Here is a 14,843-nt window from a genome sequence, read left to right on the forward strand (position 1 = left end):
GGATCCGACGTACGAGATGCCCGAGTCGAGGTCGGCCGGGTGTGCGAGGGGCTCCTCGGCCGCGATGGGCTGCTCGGCCGCGATGGGCCCGGCAAGCAGCAGGCTTGCGACGGCAGCGGAGAGAAAGGTGAGCTTCATCTTGGGTTGTTGCGTTTTTTTGTTTTTGCGACTGCGAAAACAAAAGTGTTAGTGTGGCCAAAACGTGTGTGCTGAAACGGGGCGAGACGAACAATGGAAAGGCGACAAGATTGCGGTGACTCGGTCAACACTTTAGAGCGGCTTATTCTTCTTCTCAGTTGCGACTTGTCTGTGCTTTATACCTCTTTCGCTTGTTTGCTATCAAGCCGTCCATGACGTTCATCAGCCCGCATCTTGTCTTTAACCTTTGTATCTGACGGCGGGGTGAGTGGACCTGCAAACCAAAGTCTGGGGCTCGTATCGGGATGGACTTTGTAATCGACCTTTGTCCATTGTTGCAGACGCGGGCGCAATATATTTCAGGAGACGCTCGTGGCGTTACTAAAACCTCGTGAACCTGATTTTGCTTCGTAAAGTCTACCTAATGCTGATTCTTGAAGGAGATGTCGTGAACCTGATTGTGATTTACAAAGCCTACACAATGCTGTTGGTCGGTGCTATGAAGGTAATTTACTTGTTCGTTTATACTGGCATAATCAATCCATGTCGCAGTTCTGACACCATCGCGCCACTCACGGGTGTCAGGCTGTCGGCTGGTAATACGAGTCGGATCAGGCACACACACACCTTTGATCGTGCTACAGGGTCCTAGCGTGCCATCCCCTCTACAGATTGGCGATCATTTCCTTCTTCTCGACAGAACAATGAAGACGGGATTCTTGGCGTTTGCTCCGGCGTTGGGGGTTCCCGCTTCTTTGTGTCCGCGTCCCTGTTGGGGGTTGAGCTCCGAGCTTGGTGGGGAGATGACGTTTGGCGGGACAGACAGTCAATTGCGCAAGCACCAACACGTTACATTCGTATTCTAACCGGACCTCTACTAGCAGAGCAAATTCGACCTTTCGTGAAATCATACCGTGGGATGTAGCAAGATACATGCTCAACGAGATTATTACGAGCCCATTGGTTCTGCTTATGCCTCTGCACCAAACCCTCGATCACTGTCCGCCTCACGAATAAGCAGTTCAATTTCTTGGCTCGACCTTTATTCTTTGAATCGGTGCCCGCAGCAACCTCGGCTAGCTCCCGCAACAGGTATTGTGCTTTGTCCTCGACAGTCTCGGTCAAAGATCAGCTGCAACCAGTCTGCGAAGGCGCGGGACGTACACAGCAGCGGTGGACTGGCAACTGGGGTATGTGAGTTTTATTCATCATTGTTACTAACCTTCTACCCATCATTTCTGGTTTGCCAAAACTCAGATATACATCGCTAGTCTCTGTTTTGTGCGCATTCGTGTCTTGTCCTCCCATTCAAAACGCTATGTTGACTTTGCACGTTGTTGCACCAATTTGCAAAAAAAGAAAAAAGTACCAGGAAAAACATGAAAAGAAAAGAATAACCATAGTACAGACAGGTAAACTGAAAACACGAGTAGAGGAAATTCGTTGCTGCCGGCTTCATAATTGCCCTTATCGGTCGACGGCGTTGGCGCCAGGAGGTTGCACGGGCAAGCCGTGTTTACGGTTGCTGCCCTTGATCTCTTGCGCCGGGATCTTGATGTTGGCTTGCGCCTCGGGGACAGCGGGCTTCTCCTCGTCATTCTCGTCGGCGTCTGCCGGAGTCTCTCCAGGAGTGGCAGCCGGCGTTGCCTCTTCCGTAGCGGTCGCGCTCGAAGTAGCGTCATCGGTCTCGTCGGCAGCGGCATCGGGCACAGCGCTCTCACTTACAAGAGGCTGGGATGTCAACGCTTCCTTGACGGAGCGTATGCGCTCATCTTCTTCGGTTTGCTCCGCATCAACGTCTACGCTGACAAGAGGCTTGGACTCAATCGACTCTTTGACGGACTGGATTCGCTCATCCTCGTCCTCATCCAAATCGGTGTCCTGCTCGGCTGCCTTCGCGGCTTCTTCGGCGACTCTGGCATCCTCTTCCGCCTTGATGCGAGCTTCCTCTTCAGCTTGCAGTCTGGCCTCCTCCTCAGCCTTGAGCCTTTCTTCTTCGGCCAATCGAGCCCTGTCGTCCACGATAGCCTTGAGACGGTCGGCATCAAACTCGTCCGTGACATCCTCGGCGGCCACCTTCCACTGGACAACCTCTTTAAGGCTGCCCAGCTCCTTGGCGGCGGCGGCAGCAATCTCCATGCCGCGATCCTCAATCCGCACGACAGTATCCTGAGCCTCGAGCAGGGTCGGGTGGGTGACAATCAGCTGCTTAAGCTCCTCTGTCCAGTCTCTCAGAGTGCTCTTGAGCTCATGGTACTTAGCCCAGTCCTTGTAGGTGACACCATCCGTCCACGCCCACTTCATACCAATTTGCTGCAAGGCCAGGCTGCGGGTCTCGTCGAGAATGGCAAAGTGAACGTCTGATGCAGCTAGAACAGTGCTCTGCAGGTCCTCGTCGTACTGTTCACGCCAGCTACGGATAGCCTGGGCCCTGGATTTGATGACGAAGCCAGCCGTTCTAACGACTTGGATGGTCTCCTCATTGATGTCGATTTCAGCTCCTTCGAGATGCTGTGAGACCAAGGCGTTGATCTTGTCCTTGATATTTGTGAGTTCCGTTGTGATTGCATCCTCTAGCTGTTGAATAAGCGACAATCCAACGCTGGCCTCGTTGTCAATCATGTGACGAGAAATTTCGTCTACGCTGTCTTCGATTTCAGCGGCGCCCTGTTCGGCTTGGGCGGCAAACTTTTCCTGCCACGACTCCAAATCCTGGGCAACCATTTCGCGTACTTTTCGCTGTGGATCAGTTTCGTTCTCCTCAGGCTCCGGGGCCTCGACGGGACTACGGCTAGATCCGTATTCGACTTGCGACTCGGGCTGTACAGGCTCATCGCTTCGGTCGTTGCTGGCAGCCTCTGGCGTAGTATTCTGGGAAGTAGGCTTGCTCACATACGATGACTGAGTGGCGGATCCGGTGGTTGAGCTGCTATTTCTGGTTAGAATACTGGGGCACAGTAGACACAGTAGATACCATGGTCAAAACGTACGTGAAGGCAGAGGACGAGGTACTGGACGATTCGTGCAGAGCTTTGCTTTTTGTGTGCGACTTGTAACGTCCCAGACGTTCACCAATGCGCATAAGCTGCGGCTCCACGTTCTCGATGTAGACGACGCGGAGCTGAGGCCAAACTGTGCGATCGAGGAAGGCGTTGGTGTTTGTCCATGTCCACTGGGCTGTCGGTAGCACCGTGCTGAAGGCGAATTTGTGCGAAGTCTCGTAGCCCTGGATAGCGTATGGCTTGGAGAATTCGTACGCAGGGTAGACGATGCTATTAACGGCGTAGAGGGACTGCGCCTTGGCGACAGTGTAGTAGGGTTCAGTCAGCGCGACAGCCTTGGAAACGTGAGGCGCGAGCAGCCTTTCGTACTGCTCCTGCGTCACGACCTGCAGCTGGGCGATGCGCGGCTGTCCATTGACCTCCCACTGGGCCAAGGCGTAGTCGCGGCCTTTGACGGCCCACGGCTCGCCATAGTGGACGGCATAGTGTCGGACGGGCGCAATCACGTTGGTCTTGACCGTGTCGTAGTAGGGCTGCGCAATTACGACGTAGGGCGCGGCATACTGGTCATAATAAGGCTGTACATGGGGCGCGACGGCATTCTTGACTCGAAAGTAGTGCTGGCAGACAAAGGGGGACGTCTCGTCGCATTCTTGGAGCGTGGGCGGGCATCGGAAGAGAATGGTGAGGATGGCGGCCCATGTGGCGAGGCTGGATCGACGAATTAGCGATAGTCCTGGCAGAGCAGCATCTGGCGCTGCAATACCGTGTCGGTAGAAGTTGCTTACCGTGCTGTCAAGCTTATCGACCAAGGGATGAAGCCCGGCTTGGTTGTGATTTTCCGACTCCCGTTTCCTTTTGCGCTAGGCGGCACAGAGCCGTTCGGAACTTGGCCCATGGCGCAGAATTTCTGGCGTACGGGTAACGGTCCGCGAAGTTCGATGCACGAGTGAATCGGGCGCAGGCCTGGCAGAGCGTGAATGAACAGATCGCTCCAGGCGAACGAACGTATAGCTTGGAAAAAGACAGGTTGGCGAGAGAGTTCGAGGCCAGAGGTTTGGCGTGGTGGGTCGCGTTGCAGGTGCCTTGAGCTCTGTCACAGGCTAAATGAGATGCAGGGGCGCAAACTGCTGCAAGCCGCTGCAGCCTGCTGCACGAAAGCTGGCACCGAGGCTGAAGCTGTCGTTGTCTGGGGTGCAGCGATGGAGGCAGGCAGTGCTGTTGAGGGATTTGAACAATTTGAACAATTTTTGAGCAATGCTTTTCGCAAGTTGAAACTTTTTCAAAGCCGTTTGGTCGTCGTCGTTTGCTCACATGCGATGTCGTCTTGCGTCATGTGGAGGCCACCTACAGACAGAGCCGACATGTGCTCGGGAGCACCCATGTACTGCGATTACGTGCGGATTTGCTCACATGTACCTGGCAGCCATGCAACCACTAGGCACCACCTACCCAGGTATACGTACAGCGCGTGGTTAGCACTGTAGCCACTGAAGATCACCACTGCATCTGGCCTACAAGTGGCAACGGCCGCCCAGAATGATGTAACAAAACAAGTCTGCTAAGCAAGAAACAAGGATGAAAATAATAAACTAAAAACTATATACATGTTTGTGAACTATTATTACCACGTACTATCCGCGTTTTGTTCTTCGTTGCCAAGGCACTAGTGCTACTGCCTACACGTTATCCTTCGCGTCCCGGCTCACACTAACAAAAGAAGTATATCGACGTGCGATTTGATAAAAACTTGCCTTTATTTCTTATACAATCATACTTTTTTGACTTGTTCTTTCATTACTTCCACCCATCTAGAGCATATTTCAAGCGCACCATCGCCGCCGCGGTATCTCGCCACGTGACACAATTTCAATCGAGGCCGAGGCAAGATCTGACTAGGCCAAATTAGGCACCTAATTCTTGGGAGCAACAAACTCACATCCATGTCGTGTCAAAGAGACAGCTTCAACATTTTTCTTGATCTATCGTTCCATATTTCATCAGGACAATAGTATTTCCGAGCACACATTTTAAAGGTTTCACTCCATTCCTCTATTCGAATGACTGGCTCGTACATATCAAGTCCGTTGGCAAAGTGGCTACATTACCACGCATCTCGGACTTGACGCGTTTGATCCGCTCAACTTTTGCTTCAGCCATGGAATCTCCTCTAGGGAGTACCGATATGCACGAAAGACTGCATTCGACTCCCCCGGAAATATCCCCGCAGTCACTCCATCCGGGTACGCCGCAAAGTGCGGATTAACATACTCCCAGCAAACATACCCATCCACCGTCACCTCGAATAGCCTCCCGAACGCGCTCTCGCACAGCAGCGTGTTCCCATTCGCCAGCCGCTGCGCGCTCCCCATGAATGGCGTAAAGAAATTCACCATTTGCGAGCGGTCGCGGTATTCCCAGACAATCGACTTGGTCGCGCGGTCTACTTCGATAGCACGCGTGTATGTGACGGACTCGCCGTTGCGAAAAGCGCCATTGTCGAAGATGAGAATGTTTCCATTGTCTAGCTCTGTCGCGTTGTGCTGCTGCGCGAGGATCTCGGGGCCGATGCGCCACAGGATGTTGCCCGTGGACCGCTCGATGATGATGACGGCCGAGACGGACCGCAGCGACGCGAGAATGTTGCCGTCGCGCAGCGGTAACACCGAGTTGATCAGCGGATAGTGCTCGCGCGTGTAGTGCGCCTGCAGCGGGTATTCCGCCCTCGGCAGTCGCTCAGACACCTTCCACTCCCACGTCAGGTTCCCAGCCTGGTCGACTTCCCTAATCGTATCCGCGTACGTGATGCCGTCAATTTCGCTATCAGGAACACCTCCGACGACCTTGGCCGACTCCTCCTTCGATAGGGCTTCCAGGGCCGTGTACAGAATCCCGCCGTCGCCGCAGTGGTACTGGTCGTGGTGGCCAAGCGGATCGCTGAACTGCCGCACCACGTTACCGGCCGGGTCCAGCTCGGACATGATGCCGCCACCGTACTTGTTGAAAAAAGGAAAGGGAAACGGTCCGCCGTCCGCCGTTGTTTCTTTGGTCGGAGGTCGGAGCGTGTTGACGGCCAGGTTTCCATTGGGCAGGATGCGGGCGTGCCGACCAACGCGGCCGGGGAGCGTCCATGAATGGACCTCGTCACCGTTAATGTCAATGAGATGGGCCGTAGCACTGGTCAGAGGACAGAAGAGGGTGAAGCCGCCATAAGAACGCTGCTTGTCCACCCCAGTGAGGCCTACGCCCCGTCTCTTGAGTGTGTTTTGTTCCATGATGGCAAGCAAAAAAAGATGCAAGATGAAAGACACTTGCCGAAATAATTGAGCAATCAATTGCCAGGATTGCAACGATGGCGAATTGATATAATAAGTATTTCATCATGCTGCCACGAGCGCCAGCCGTCGGCATCCCGTAGGCGAGCCGGCGGCATGCCGGCGGCTTCGAATTGGAGGCGCTCGAGGCCCACCGCCAACAGGTGCCATCGCAGACAGAGCTGATAAGCACGTCATTTGGGCTTTCATGTTATCTTAACCCTCACAAAGGCTTGTGAGCTGCCGTTTCATGATACTATTGAACACTTTGTCACTCAAAAATGTATAAAAATGAGACTGCCACCCGTTGGAGGGTACTGGTGGAAGTCAAGCAAAAAGCCTCTCATCGTTACGACTTACGTTGATGTGTTGTCAAGTGTCGAAATAAGCTGTTGACAAGCCATGACAACCATATCAGAGAAAGGGTCGCTCGCGCGCTCTGTTGTCGACGAGCACAAGGAGGCGACTTTCGCGGACAGGACCATTGACGTTCCCGGCTACGATGCCCATCTCCAGTTCTCCGCCGACGAAGCCCGCAGCGCCCTGCGCAAAGTCGACTTCTTCATCCTCCCTCCCATCGTGCTCTGCTTCTGCTTCCTTCAGTTTGACCGCAGCAACATTGGCAATGCCCTCACGGACAGCCTCCGCGCCGACATCCGCGTCGGCAACACCGAAGTCAACCTCGCACAGACGCTCTTCACCGTCGGCTTCGTCATCACCGAGCTCCCGTTCAACATGGTCAGCAAGGCCATTGGCCCGGAGCGCTTCCTGCCCATTACCATGTTCCTCTGGGGCAGCGTCACGTGGGCGCAGGTGTTCATGACGAACGCGGCTGGCCTGTACGCGTGCCGGTTCTTCATCGGCGCGCTGGAAGGCGGCTATATCCCGGGCTTTGCGCTGTACATTTCCAAATTCTACACGAACCAGGAGCTGGCGCTTCGTTACGCGATTTTCTGGGCGGCGAATAGCTTTGCTGGCGCGTTGGGCGGGCCATTGTCTATAGGGCTTCTGTCACTCCGTGGACGAGGTGGCCTCGCAGGATGGCAGTGGCTTTTTCTGATTGGTATGTCAAGCTCTGCATCTGATTCCAGTATCGAGTCTAACGAGAACATAGAGGGTGTTCTTACTTGCGTCTTGGGTATCGCCGCGTACTTGTACTTTCCCCATAACGCAGCACGCCCCAAGACCCTGTTTGGCAAATCGTGGTCCGTCTTTACACCACGGCAGGCCTCCATCCTCGTCACGCGCGTCATACGCAACGACCCGACCAAAGCCATGCGCTACGGAAAGCCCGTCCTGCCGTCGCACATTCTCGACACGTTCTGCGACTGGCGGCTCTATGGCCACCTCGTCGCCGCCCTGCTCTCCATGATCATGATCTCGCCTATGAACACCTATGCGCCCTCCATCATCAAATCGCTCGGCTTCACATCTCTCCAGGCCAACGGACTCAACTCTGTGGGCAGCATCTGTGCCTTGGTGTGGTCCGTCACGCTCGCCTTGAGCAGCGACCGCTTTCAAGAGCGCGGGTTCCATATCGCGGCCGGGTACCTCTGGGGTGCCGTCGGTCTCTTGTGGCTCGCATTAGCACCTGCCGACGTGGCAAAATGGGTGTTGTACGGTATGTGGTCAAGCTCTCCGCCTGCGATGAAGTCCTTGTTCTAATATGCGCCGCAGGAGGTGTCGTTTGGACGCAAATGGGGATGGGCAGTGCCCAGGCCATCAGCGCCGCCTGGCTAACTGCCAAGATGGACGACTACAAGCGGCCAGTTGCCTTGGCCGCGTACGTCATGTCCATTCAGCTGGCGAATTTTCCTGGAAATCAATTATTTCGCGCAAAGGGTATGATCAAGCAGAGCATTGCATGCGCTACGCTAACAAAGAGTCAGATGCACCTCGTTATAAACACGGCTTGCTTGTGGCGGCTTCTTGCGCAATTGCCGCCACTGTCGTTATTCTTGTCTGGAAGTTGCTGTATCGACTGTTTGATGGTGGAGATTCCGGCGTCGAGGCAAAAGCAAATTTACAGGATCGAGACACAGAAGTAGGCGTGTAAATTGATCTTGTCGGTCGATCTTCGTTTGGTATTACTATAGAAGGGTACCCGGGTTAGTCTGCACCTCGCGGAAACCCAGCCCATTTAGTGTGAAGTTTATTTCCAACATCCGTTATCCCACCTATTCAAGTTGAGCCGTAACCAGCATTCAGTCGAGCTGCGGAATCCCACTTGGTGAGCCGGCCAAATGTCCGAAAAAAAATGAACCATACTGAACTGGTCGTTGGTGCAGGCACACGCTCCAACACGCTGGCAGCTCAGTTGGTGACTGCGAGCGGGCATTGAAGATCGCTGCCGTTTATTCGCTCGGGCGCTGTCCGCACAGTATAATATCTGCTGGATCTCTCTCTGCCTATCACCGTGCAGTCAAATCGCCGCCACTAACTGGCCGTGGCGTGGTCAAGATTGCGCCATTCTTGTGGGGATCCAGTATCTACATAGTTGTGAGATAAGACGAGAGCGACAAGCTGGTTATTCATATCCATATCAATGCAAGTTGCAAAGCACGTTCCATCTCGAATTATAGCCTCTGCCATGCCACCACTAACGTTGGGGAGAGCTTCCAAAGCATGTGTTTTGTGTCGAAGGCTCAAGACCAGATGCTACGCCAAAGACGGCATCCGGAACGCCTGTCTCCGCTGCCACACCCTCTCTCTCTCCTGTTCACTAGAAGACGTGTCCGACTCAGATTCCTGCCAATCCCCGTCTGCCGGGCGGAGGCGCGGCCGCCGAGACAGACAGCATGGTATCCGCCGGCCATCTACAGACTCAAGGTGAGCCGCCCACGCCTCGACCTACAGCAGTTGCAACAAATTGACCTAGCTGCATAGACTGGAACGCCTGGAACAAACTGTCTCGGCTCTAGTCGATCGCCTGGATGCACAAGCTCAGAACCGTGGGACGCTGACGAGGGCAGTCCAAGCTCGGACGGAGGAACGCGCCCCGGCCGAGGCGAACCCGGCGCCCGTCCTTTTGATCCGTGACGCCGCGACCGACGCCGGCGTTTCGCCCCCAGGACAATTTGACTCAATATCTAGCAGCACCAGCGATGTCATTTCCTCTGGGCTCGTCACGCTGGCCACCGCCCACTCGCTGCTCCAACTGTCCGTCTGATCCCGCCCGCCACCCCGCCCTCCTTTGCTAACGCGGGCCAGGTTCCGCGTGCACTACGGCCGCTGGGTGCGCTTCTCCGAGCACACGCCCACAGAAACCCTCCTGGAGCAGGTCAGGCAGTCGCCGCTCCTGCTCTGCAGCGTGCTGTTGATCGCCGTGCGCCACACGACGCAGGCGCTGGCCGACGAGCTCGCCCCGCGGCTCTTCCGCGACGCCCAGCGGCTGGTGTCGCGCGCGCTGCTCGTCGCCGCGCAGCCCGCGGCGCACTTCCAGGCGGTGCTGATCCTCAGCCTGTGGTCCACCACGGTCGGCCAGCAGCCGCTGAGCATCGACGGCTGGCTGCTCACCGGCTACGCGCTGCAGCAGGGGTTCGCCTGCTTCCCCGGGCGCGGCGGCGGGCAAGACGCCGAGCAGAAGGACGTGGATGCCGCCTGTCTCTGGAACCACCTCTGCGTGGCGCACCTGCAGTACTGCGTCGGCACGCGCAGACAGGCCCTGCTGCGCCAGGAACACGTCGATCGATGCGCTCACCCGGCCGGGACGGGAAGCCTTGGAAACTACGAGGCGCGCATGGTGGCAGAGGTCAAGCTGTACTGGGTCATGTATACAGAGTGCTGCCCGCAAACCGGCCCGGTGGATGTGCAGGCGGCCAAGGCTGCTCTGCAAGAATGGAAGAGGGAATGGGCGAGCTTGTTTGAGGAGCCGCGTTCGCAGTTCCTGCAGATGGGCTTTCACTTTGCGCACCTTGTGGCTTACTACCAGTCTGCCCGCTCGCCGCAATCGTCCATGGATACGTCCGTCATGCGAGAAATGGTTGATCTGTCCAGCACCATCATCAACCTCGCCATGGACACGGCGGATGACCGGACCCGCCACCTGACGGACCACATCTACCACATCATCACGTTTTCGGCCCTCACCCTCTGCCGGCTCGTCCACACGTACGAGGAGCAGCTGCGCATGGACAGCGTCAGTGTCGATGGCCTCGATGGTCTGGTGGCGAGACTCGTCCGCTGGCTCCGCTGCATCGGTCTGCCGTGTCATGCGGCGCATCTGCTGAGCGATGTGGTCGCCTCGCAGTTCCAGAAGCTGCGCCCCGAATATCAGGCGTCCGACGCGGCCGCGGGTGTCACGACGCAGTATAGCCTGTCGGCTTTGGATGCCGCGCTCTTGTCCTCCAACATGGGGTTCTACCCCGACCTGATCGGATCGGAGCTGTTTGGCATGGACGACGGAGTTGCCTCGTGGCCGCAGTGGAGTTGAGCGCGTGAAAGCTGCCGTGGAGACGCAGGACGATGGAAGCGTCGTGGCTCCGAGAAGGAAAGTGAATACTAGGAACCGATAAATAGGTGGAGGGACTAACGGATGAGGAGAAGAGGCCCGCCACTTTCTTGCAGTATACGTTCACAGCAAGTACCGCATTGTACATGGAAACGGCCTCGGCGTGTCTACCGAAGATGAGATAGATGCACTCCATGCATCAAAAGCTGCAGTAGCGCAAACGCAATTTAATTAAGCGCCGAGCAAAGGCGGCTTCAGATGGACTATGCAGGTTGACGATACACGCAGCTCAAGAGCCGCTTCCGACTTTACTCCTCCTCTCTGCGTTTCCCTATCTCAGTGCCCATTTTGCCGCAGACCGACACAGGCAAGATCGTCTGACCTAAATAAAGAACTCTCCGGCATCCCACCCCCGCGCCGGATCCCACCAATGATGAAACGCTGTGCCCGGATAGCGTCGACGCCACACCCAGCGGGCGCGAGACAAAAAGTCCTTGAAACATTGTAGGCTGAAGTTCACGTGGCGGGAGGCGTTGCTCAGTGAAGCGTCTCTGTCTTATAATGGCTGGCCGCCCATCTTTTCCCCCCGCTCATCTCTGCTTTCCATCAATCTACACGCTTTACCAACCGAACGAACCTTGGGCTCGTGCCCCTTTTCCATCGTGGGCAAGATCGAACTAGGAATGCGTCCTTTATGAGCACACACGCGGCACCGATGGCGACGGGCCAGGCGCTGGCGCGGGCGCTGGGGTGGGCCACGTCGATTGCGGCCATGGTGGTCATGGGCTTCGTCGCGAATCGATGGCCGGCCAAGATTGGTTCCATCGCGGGGGGCATGGTCGGTGTGAGCACGATTTCTATTTTTTCTTCTTCTTCTCGCATCCATCTCGTCTCCCGGCACTGGCTGCGTTGGAATAGCATCATGGACGGGTTGGATCGACGCCAAGATGGATGCAAAATGCGGGGGTGGAGAACCCCGTGCTAAACCGGCCGGACGCCAGAAGAAGGCTCCGGATGGGAAACATGCCTTTGTCAAAAGACTAACTTGTTTTGTTTGCTGAAAAGGTCGCCATGGCGCTCCTCAACGACAGCTGGCAGATGCTGTCGATTGCGAACCGCGCGGTGGGCTTCGCGCCGCTGTCGCCGCAGCGCGCCATGCTGCACGACATGGTCGCCATGGCCATTTGCATGGGCGGCCTCGTGCTCGTCATCTTTACCGGCACGAGCCCCGACACGACCGACGCGAGCTACGACGTGCGGTATGCGCTCGACAATGCCCAGTACGGCGCGGCCTTTACGCTGCGGCGGCTCATGAATGCCGCGCACTGGTTCCTGGTCGGCGTCATGTAAGCTGTTGCTCGTCTTTTTTGTTTTCTTGATGGGCGGGCTGGGCTAACGCGCGAGGAACAGACTATGGCGGTTTGTGTTTGCGGTATGGGGGTGCTACGATTGCGTGAAAATGGCGACGCCGGAGCAGCAGAGGCTGCGATATCGACGGCAGATGGAAGAAGCGCAGGCTTATGATGCGTGATGTTTCAGCTTGGACGTCTGGGTGGGATCTAATTCGTAGTCTACTGCTAATATCCAAATGCATTTTTCCACATTGTCGGCCTTTCAGCCCGTCGTGGTTCCCGTATAATGGACGGCGTCTTGCGCAAATGTGCCTCGACTTGTCTCGTAGTGCATAATCCCATTACTTCCTGGCATGTCTTTATTGACGCAAAGAATCGCGAGTACAATAGTATCCGGCAGTTCCCCCGCAGGGGTTGAGCGCACCGGACATCCATAATCACCAACTGAGACACTCCTATTGCGGTTCTTCGAAGTCAATGTCTCAAAAATACGTCTGGCCATTAACCTCGAAGCTCCCCAGAGAAGATTAAAAAAATGGATACGCCAGAGCACCTGCCTGGCAATGAGTTCATCAAGTAAAATCTGAGGGCGAAAGACGACGACCGTATCCACGTCTCCGTCAGCGAAAGGGACCTTGGGAGACAAGATCATCCTCAAGTGCAACGGCGCATCTGTATTGGCGTATTCGGAACCTTTTGAAGAGGTCACCATCTCCCGCGAATCTGCGGATACCATTTTGGCGTTCCTCGGTGCTCCTCTTCCAGGCATCCTACCGAAAATGCCCATGCTGTTGAACTCGTAGATCATGAGCCCGAATTTAAACGTGGGCGTTGATTTAGGTCCGCGAGTCATCGGGAATAGGATAGTTAGTTTCCTTGTGTTTTTATCGACTTGTAGGTTCATCTACGCCAGGTTCGCCAGATCTTCCACCAAGCATGCCCGCGTTAGTCCTCGTGCTTGGCAAACACTACATGGGACCCCGTTCGTGCCAGCTAGGAAATTCATCTATTTATATAAAAATACAGTATGGATGCAAGTGTCAGCTTCTCCTTGGCCAGATGCACGAGATCGCTCACTTGCTTGCGACGTCGAAGCGGCTGCTGGATGTCACAGAACCTGGTCCTGGAAAAGACTTTGCACTTGTGTCTGGCCAAAATACAATCCAGGGTCTTTCGACTTTCTTGCAACTATCCAGTTCTTTTTGTTTATCGTCCTTGCATCTTTTTGTAGCCGTGGTAAGTGTGGCGAATAAAGGGCTCGCCAGAACGTGGTACGCCAACGCCCACTCTCCGTTTGTAGCACTCATGCAGCTGCATCCTCCCCATCGGTTTTTTCTATTCGGCTTCACTCTTGCATCATACAACTACTTCTCGCCATCTCGCCTCCACTCTTTTGCATGAATGGACTCTGTAGCAGCAAGACCTGTCCGTCAAGCTGCGATTGTCCATTCTAGAACGATTACCACGCCACGACATCCTGGCCTTGGGGCCTGCTGCAGGACCTCGTTTGCGGCAGCAAGGCCTTTTCTCTACTCTGATATTCGTTTTGCAGGGACCTCGAAATTCTGACTAGATGTTTGGGTCTGCCGAATTCTTTGCACTTTAGTGACTAACCCGACTTCACCTTCTCGACAGCAACTTCGACGCCTGCGATGTTGCTTCTTGGTGAACAAAATTCCCACCTTCAACGTTGAAACGCTCCTTGAATACAAGGCTCGCGAATATATTCAAATTATTGACATCTCTCAAGAGCTCAACATCTGCATAGGAAGCTTTCTCAGGGGCACATCGCGGCAGAGGTGCCGGAAACTCAAGATGGCGTTGGCCGCAAATTTGACAGCCGAGCAATTCGAAAGATGCGCCGCCACTCTTCTATCTCCCTTCAATATATACGATTGTGGTGACTACTTACAATCCCGCTGCGTTTCCTGGCCGGTCAGTGCACCAGCACCACACGTCCTCTCAACTCAAATTAGACGGTTGCCTGAGCAAAGTCCGGCTCCTCTCGCAACCACGACTTTTCTGGAATTTTCTAGGGCTCTAGTAGTGGGTAATTGACGAATACCGCGCTGAATTTGTCGATCTAAACACGGCTACAGCAGCAATACAACCTCTGCAGGACAGTCTCGTCGAACCGTCATCGGCGCTCATTGTGCCCTTGCCACATGTGAACTGGAATTGCCATATGCATGCCGACATTCTAGCACCCCTGGCCGGTATGGGGGACTTTTATTCGCCGCAAGGGCTTACTGTGCCGTGGATATTTCTCATGGGTCTGCCCTTCGCACGGTCAGTTCTAGATCGGTTGCCTCGAACCTGCTGACGCTCGAATAAACGCTCAACTCACGGACAGGCTACATCCAAGCAATCAGTACAACTGGACCGACAATGGGATAATGGAGCATACGACATCGATGACAATGAGAACCCCTGCGCCGTGGAAGAGGCTCTTCCTTATTCACCGCCTCAAAGGGCCAGCGATGTGGTCCCGAATGTGCGAGAAGGAATTATGGGCTGGACTGGGGGAGACCAAGTACGACGATGACATTTGGACTGGGTTGAAGGCTCTGCGTCGCAATTATGGTAT

At 55.1% G+C, this 14,843-nt stretch overlaps 5 protein-coding genes across 5 annotated transcripts; 3 read left to right on the forward strand and 2 right to left on the reverse strand.

Annotated features, from left to right (window-relative positions):
- Nucleotides 1–1,605: 1,605 nt before the first annotated feature.
- Nucleotides 1,606–4,524, reverse strand: CCM_08078 (uncharacterized protein; the record flags this gene model as incomplete). Its single annotated transcript, XM_006673217.1, has 5 exons — nucleotides 1,606–3,064; nucleotides 3,129–4,003; nucleotides 4,060–4,225; nucleotides 4,269–4,417; nucleotides 4,492–4,524. The coding sequence occupies 5 exons, from the start codon at nucleotides 4,522–4,524 to the stop codon at nucleotides 1,606–1,608; spliced, it is 2,682 nt and encodes an 893-aa protein (XP_006673280.1).
- Nucleotides 4,525–5,192: 668 nt separating this feature from the next.
- On the reverse strand, nucleotides 5,193–6,415 carry CCM_08079 (PQQ enzyme repeat protein; the record flags this gene model as incomplete). Its single annotated transcript, XM_006673218.1, has 2 exons — nucleotides 5,193–5,310; nucleotides 5,427–6,415. The coding sequence occupies 2 exons, from the start codon at nucleotides 6,413–6,415 to the stop codon at nucleotides 5,193–5,195; spliced, it is 1,107 nt and encodes a 368-aa protein (XP_006673281.1).
- Nucleotides 6,416–6,856: 441 nt separating this feature from the next.
- CCM_08080 (vitamin H transporter, putative) lies at nucleotides 6,857–8,510 on the forward strand (the record flags this gene model as incomplete). Its single annotated transcript, XM_006673219.1, has 3 exons — nucleotides 6,857–8,075; nucleotides 8,132–8,296; nucleotides 8,344–8,510. The coding sequence occupies 3 exons, from the start codon at nucleotides 6,857–6,859 to the stop codon at nucleotides 8,508–8,510; spliced, it is 1,551 nt and encodes a 516-aa protein (XP_006673282.1).
- A 569-nt stretch (nucleotides 8,511–9,079) lies between these two features.
- On the forward strand, nucleotides 9,080–10,886 carry CCM_08081 (C6 finger domain protein, putative; the record flags this gene model as incomplete). The annotated part of the gene is made up of 3 exons (XM_006673220.1): nucleotides 9,080–9,283; nucleotides 9,333–9,613; nucleotides 9,665–10,886. 3 exons carry the CDS (start codon nucleotides 9,080–9,082, stop codon nucleotides 10,884–10,886), a joined length of 1,707 nt encoding a protein of 568 aa, XP_006673283.1.
- Nucleotides 10,887–11,619: 733 nt separating this feature from the next.
- CCM_08082 (uncharacterized protein) lies at nucleotides 11,620–12,435 on the forward strand (the record flags this gene model as incomplete). Its single annotated transcript, XM_006673221.1, has 3 exons — nucleotides 11,620–11,748; nucleotides 11,970–12,250; nucleotides 12,315–12,435. 3 exons carry the CDS (start codon nucleotides 11,620–11,622, stop codon nucleotides 12,433–12,435), a joined length of 531 nt encoding a protein of 176 aa, XP_006673284.1.
- Nucleotides 12,436–14,843: the final 2,408 nt, after the last annotated feature.

Source organism: Cordyceps militaris (genome assembly GCF_000225605.1).
Source record: "Cordyceps militaris CM01 unplaced genomic scaffold CCM_S00006, whole genome shotgun sequence".
Lineage (NCBI taxonomy): Eukaryota > Fungi > Ascomycota > Sordariomycetes > Hypocreales > Cordycipitaceae > Cordyceps > Cordyceps militaris.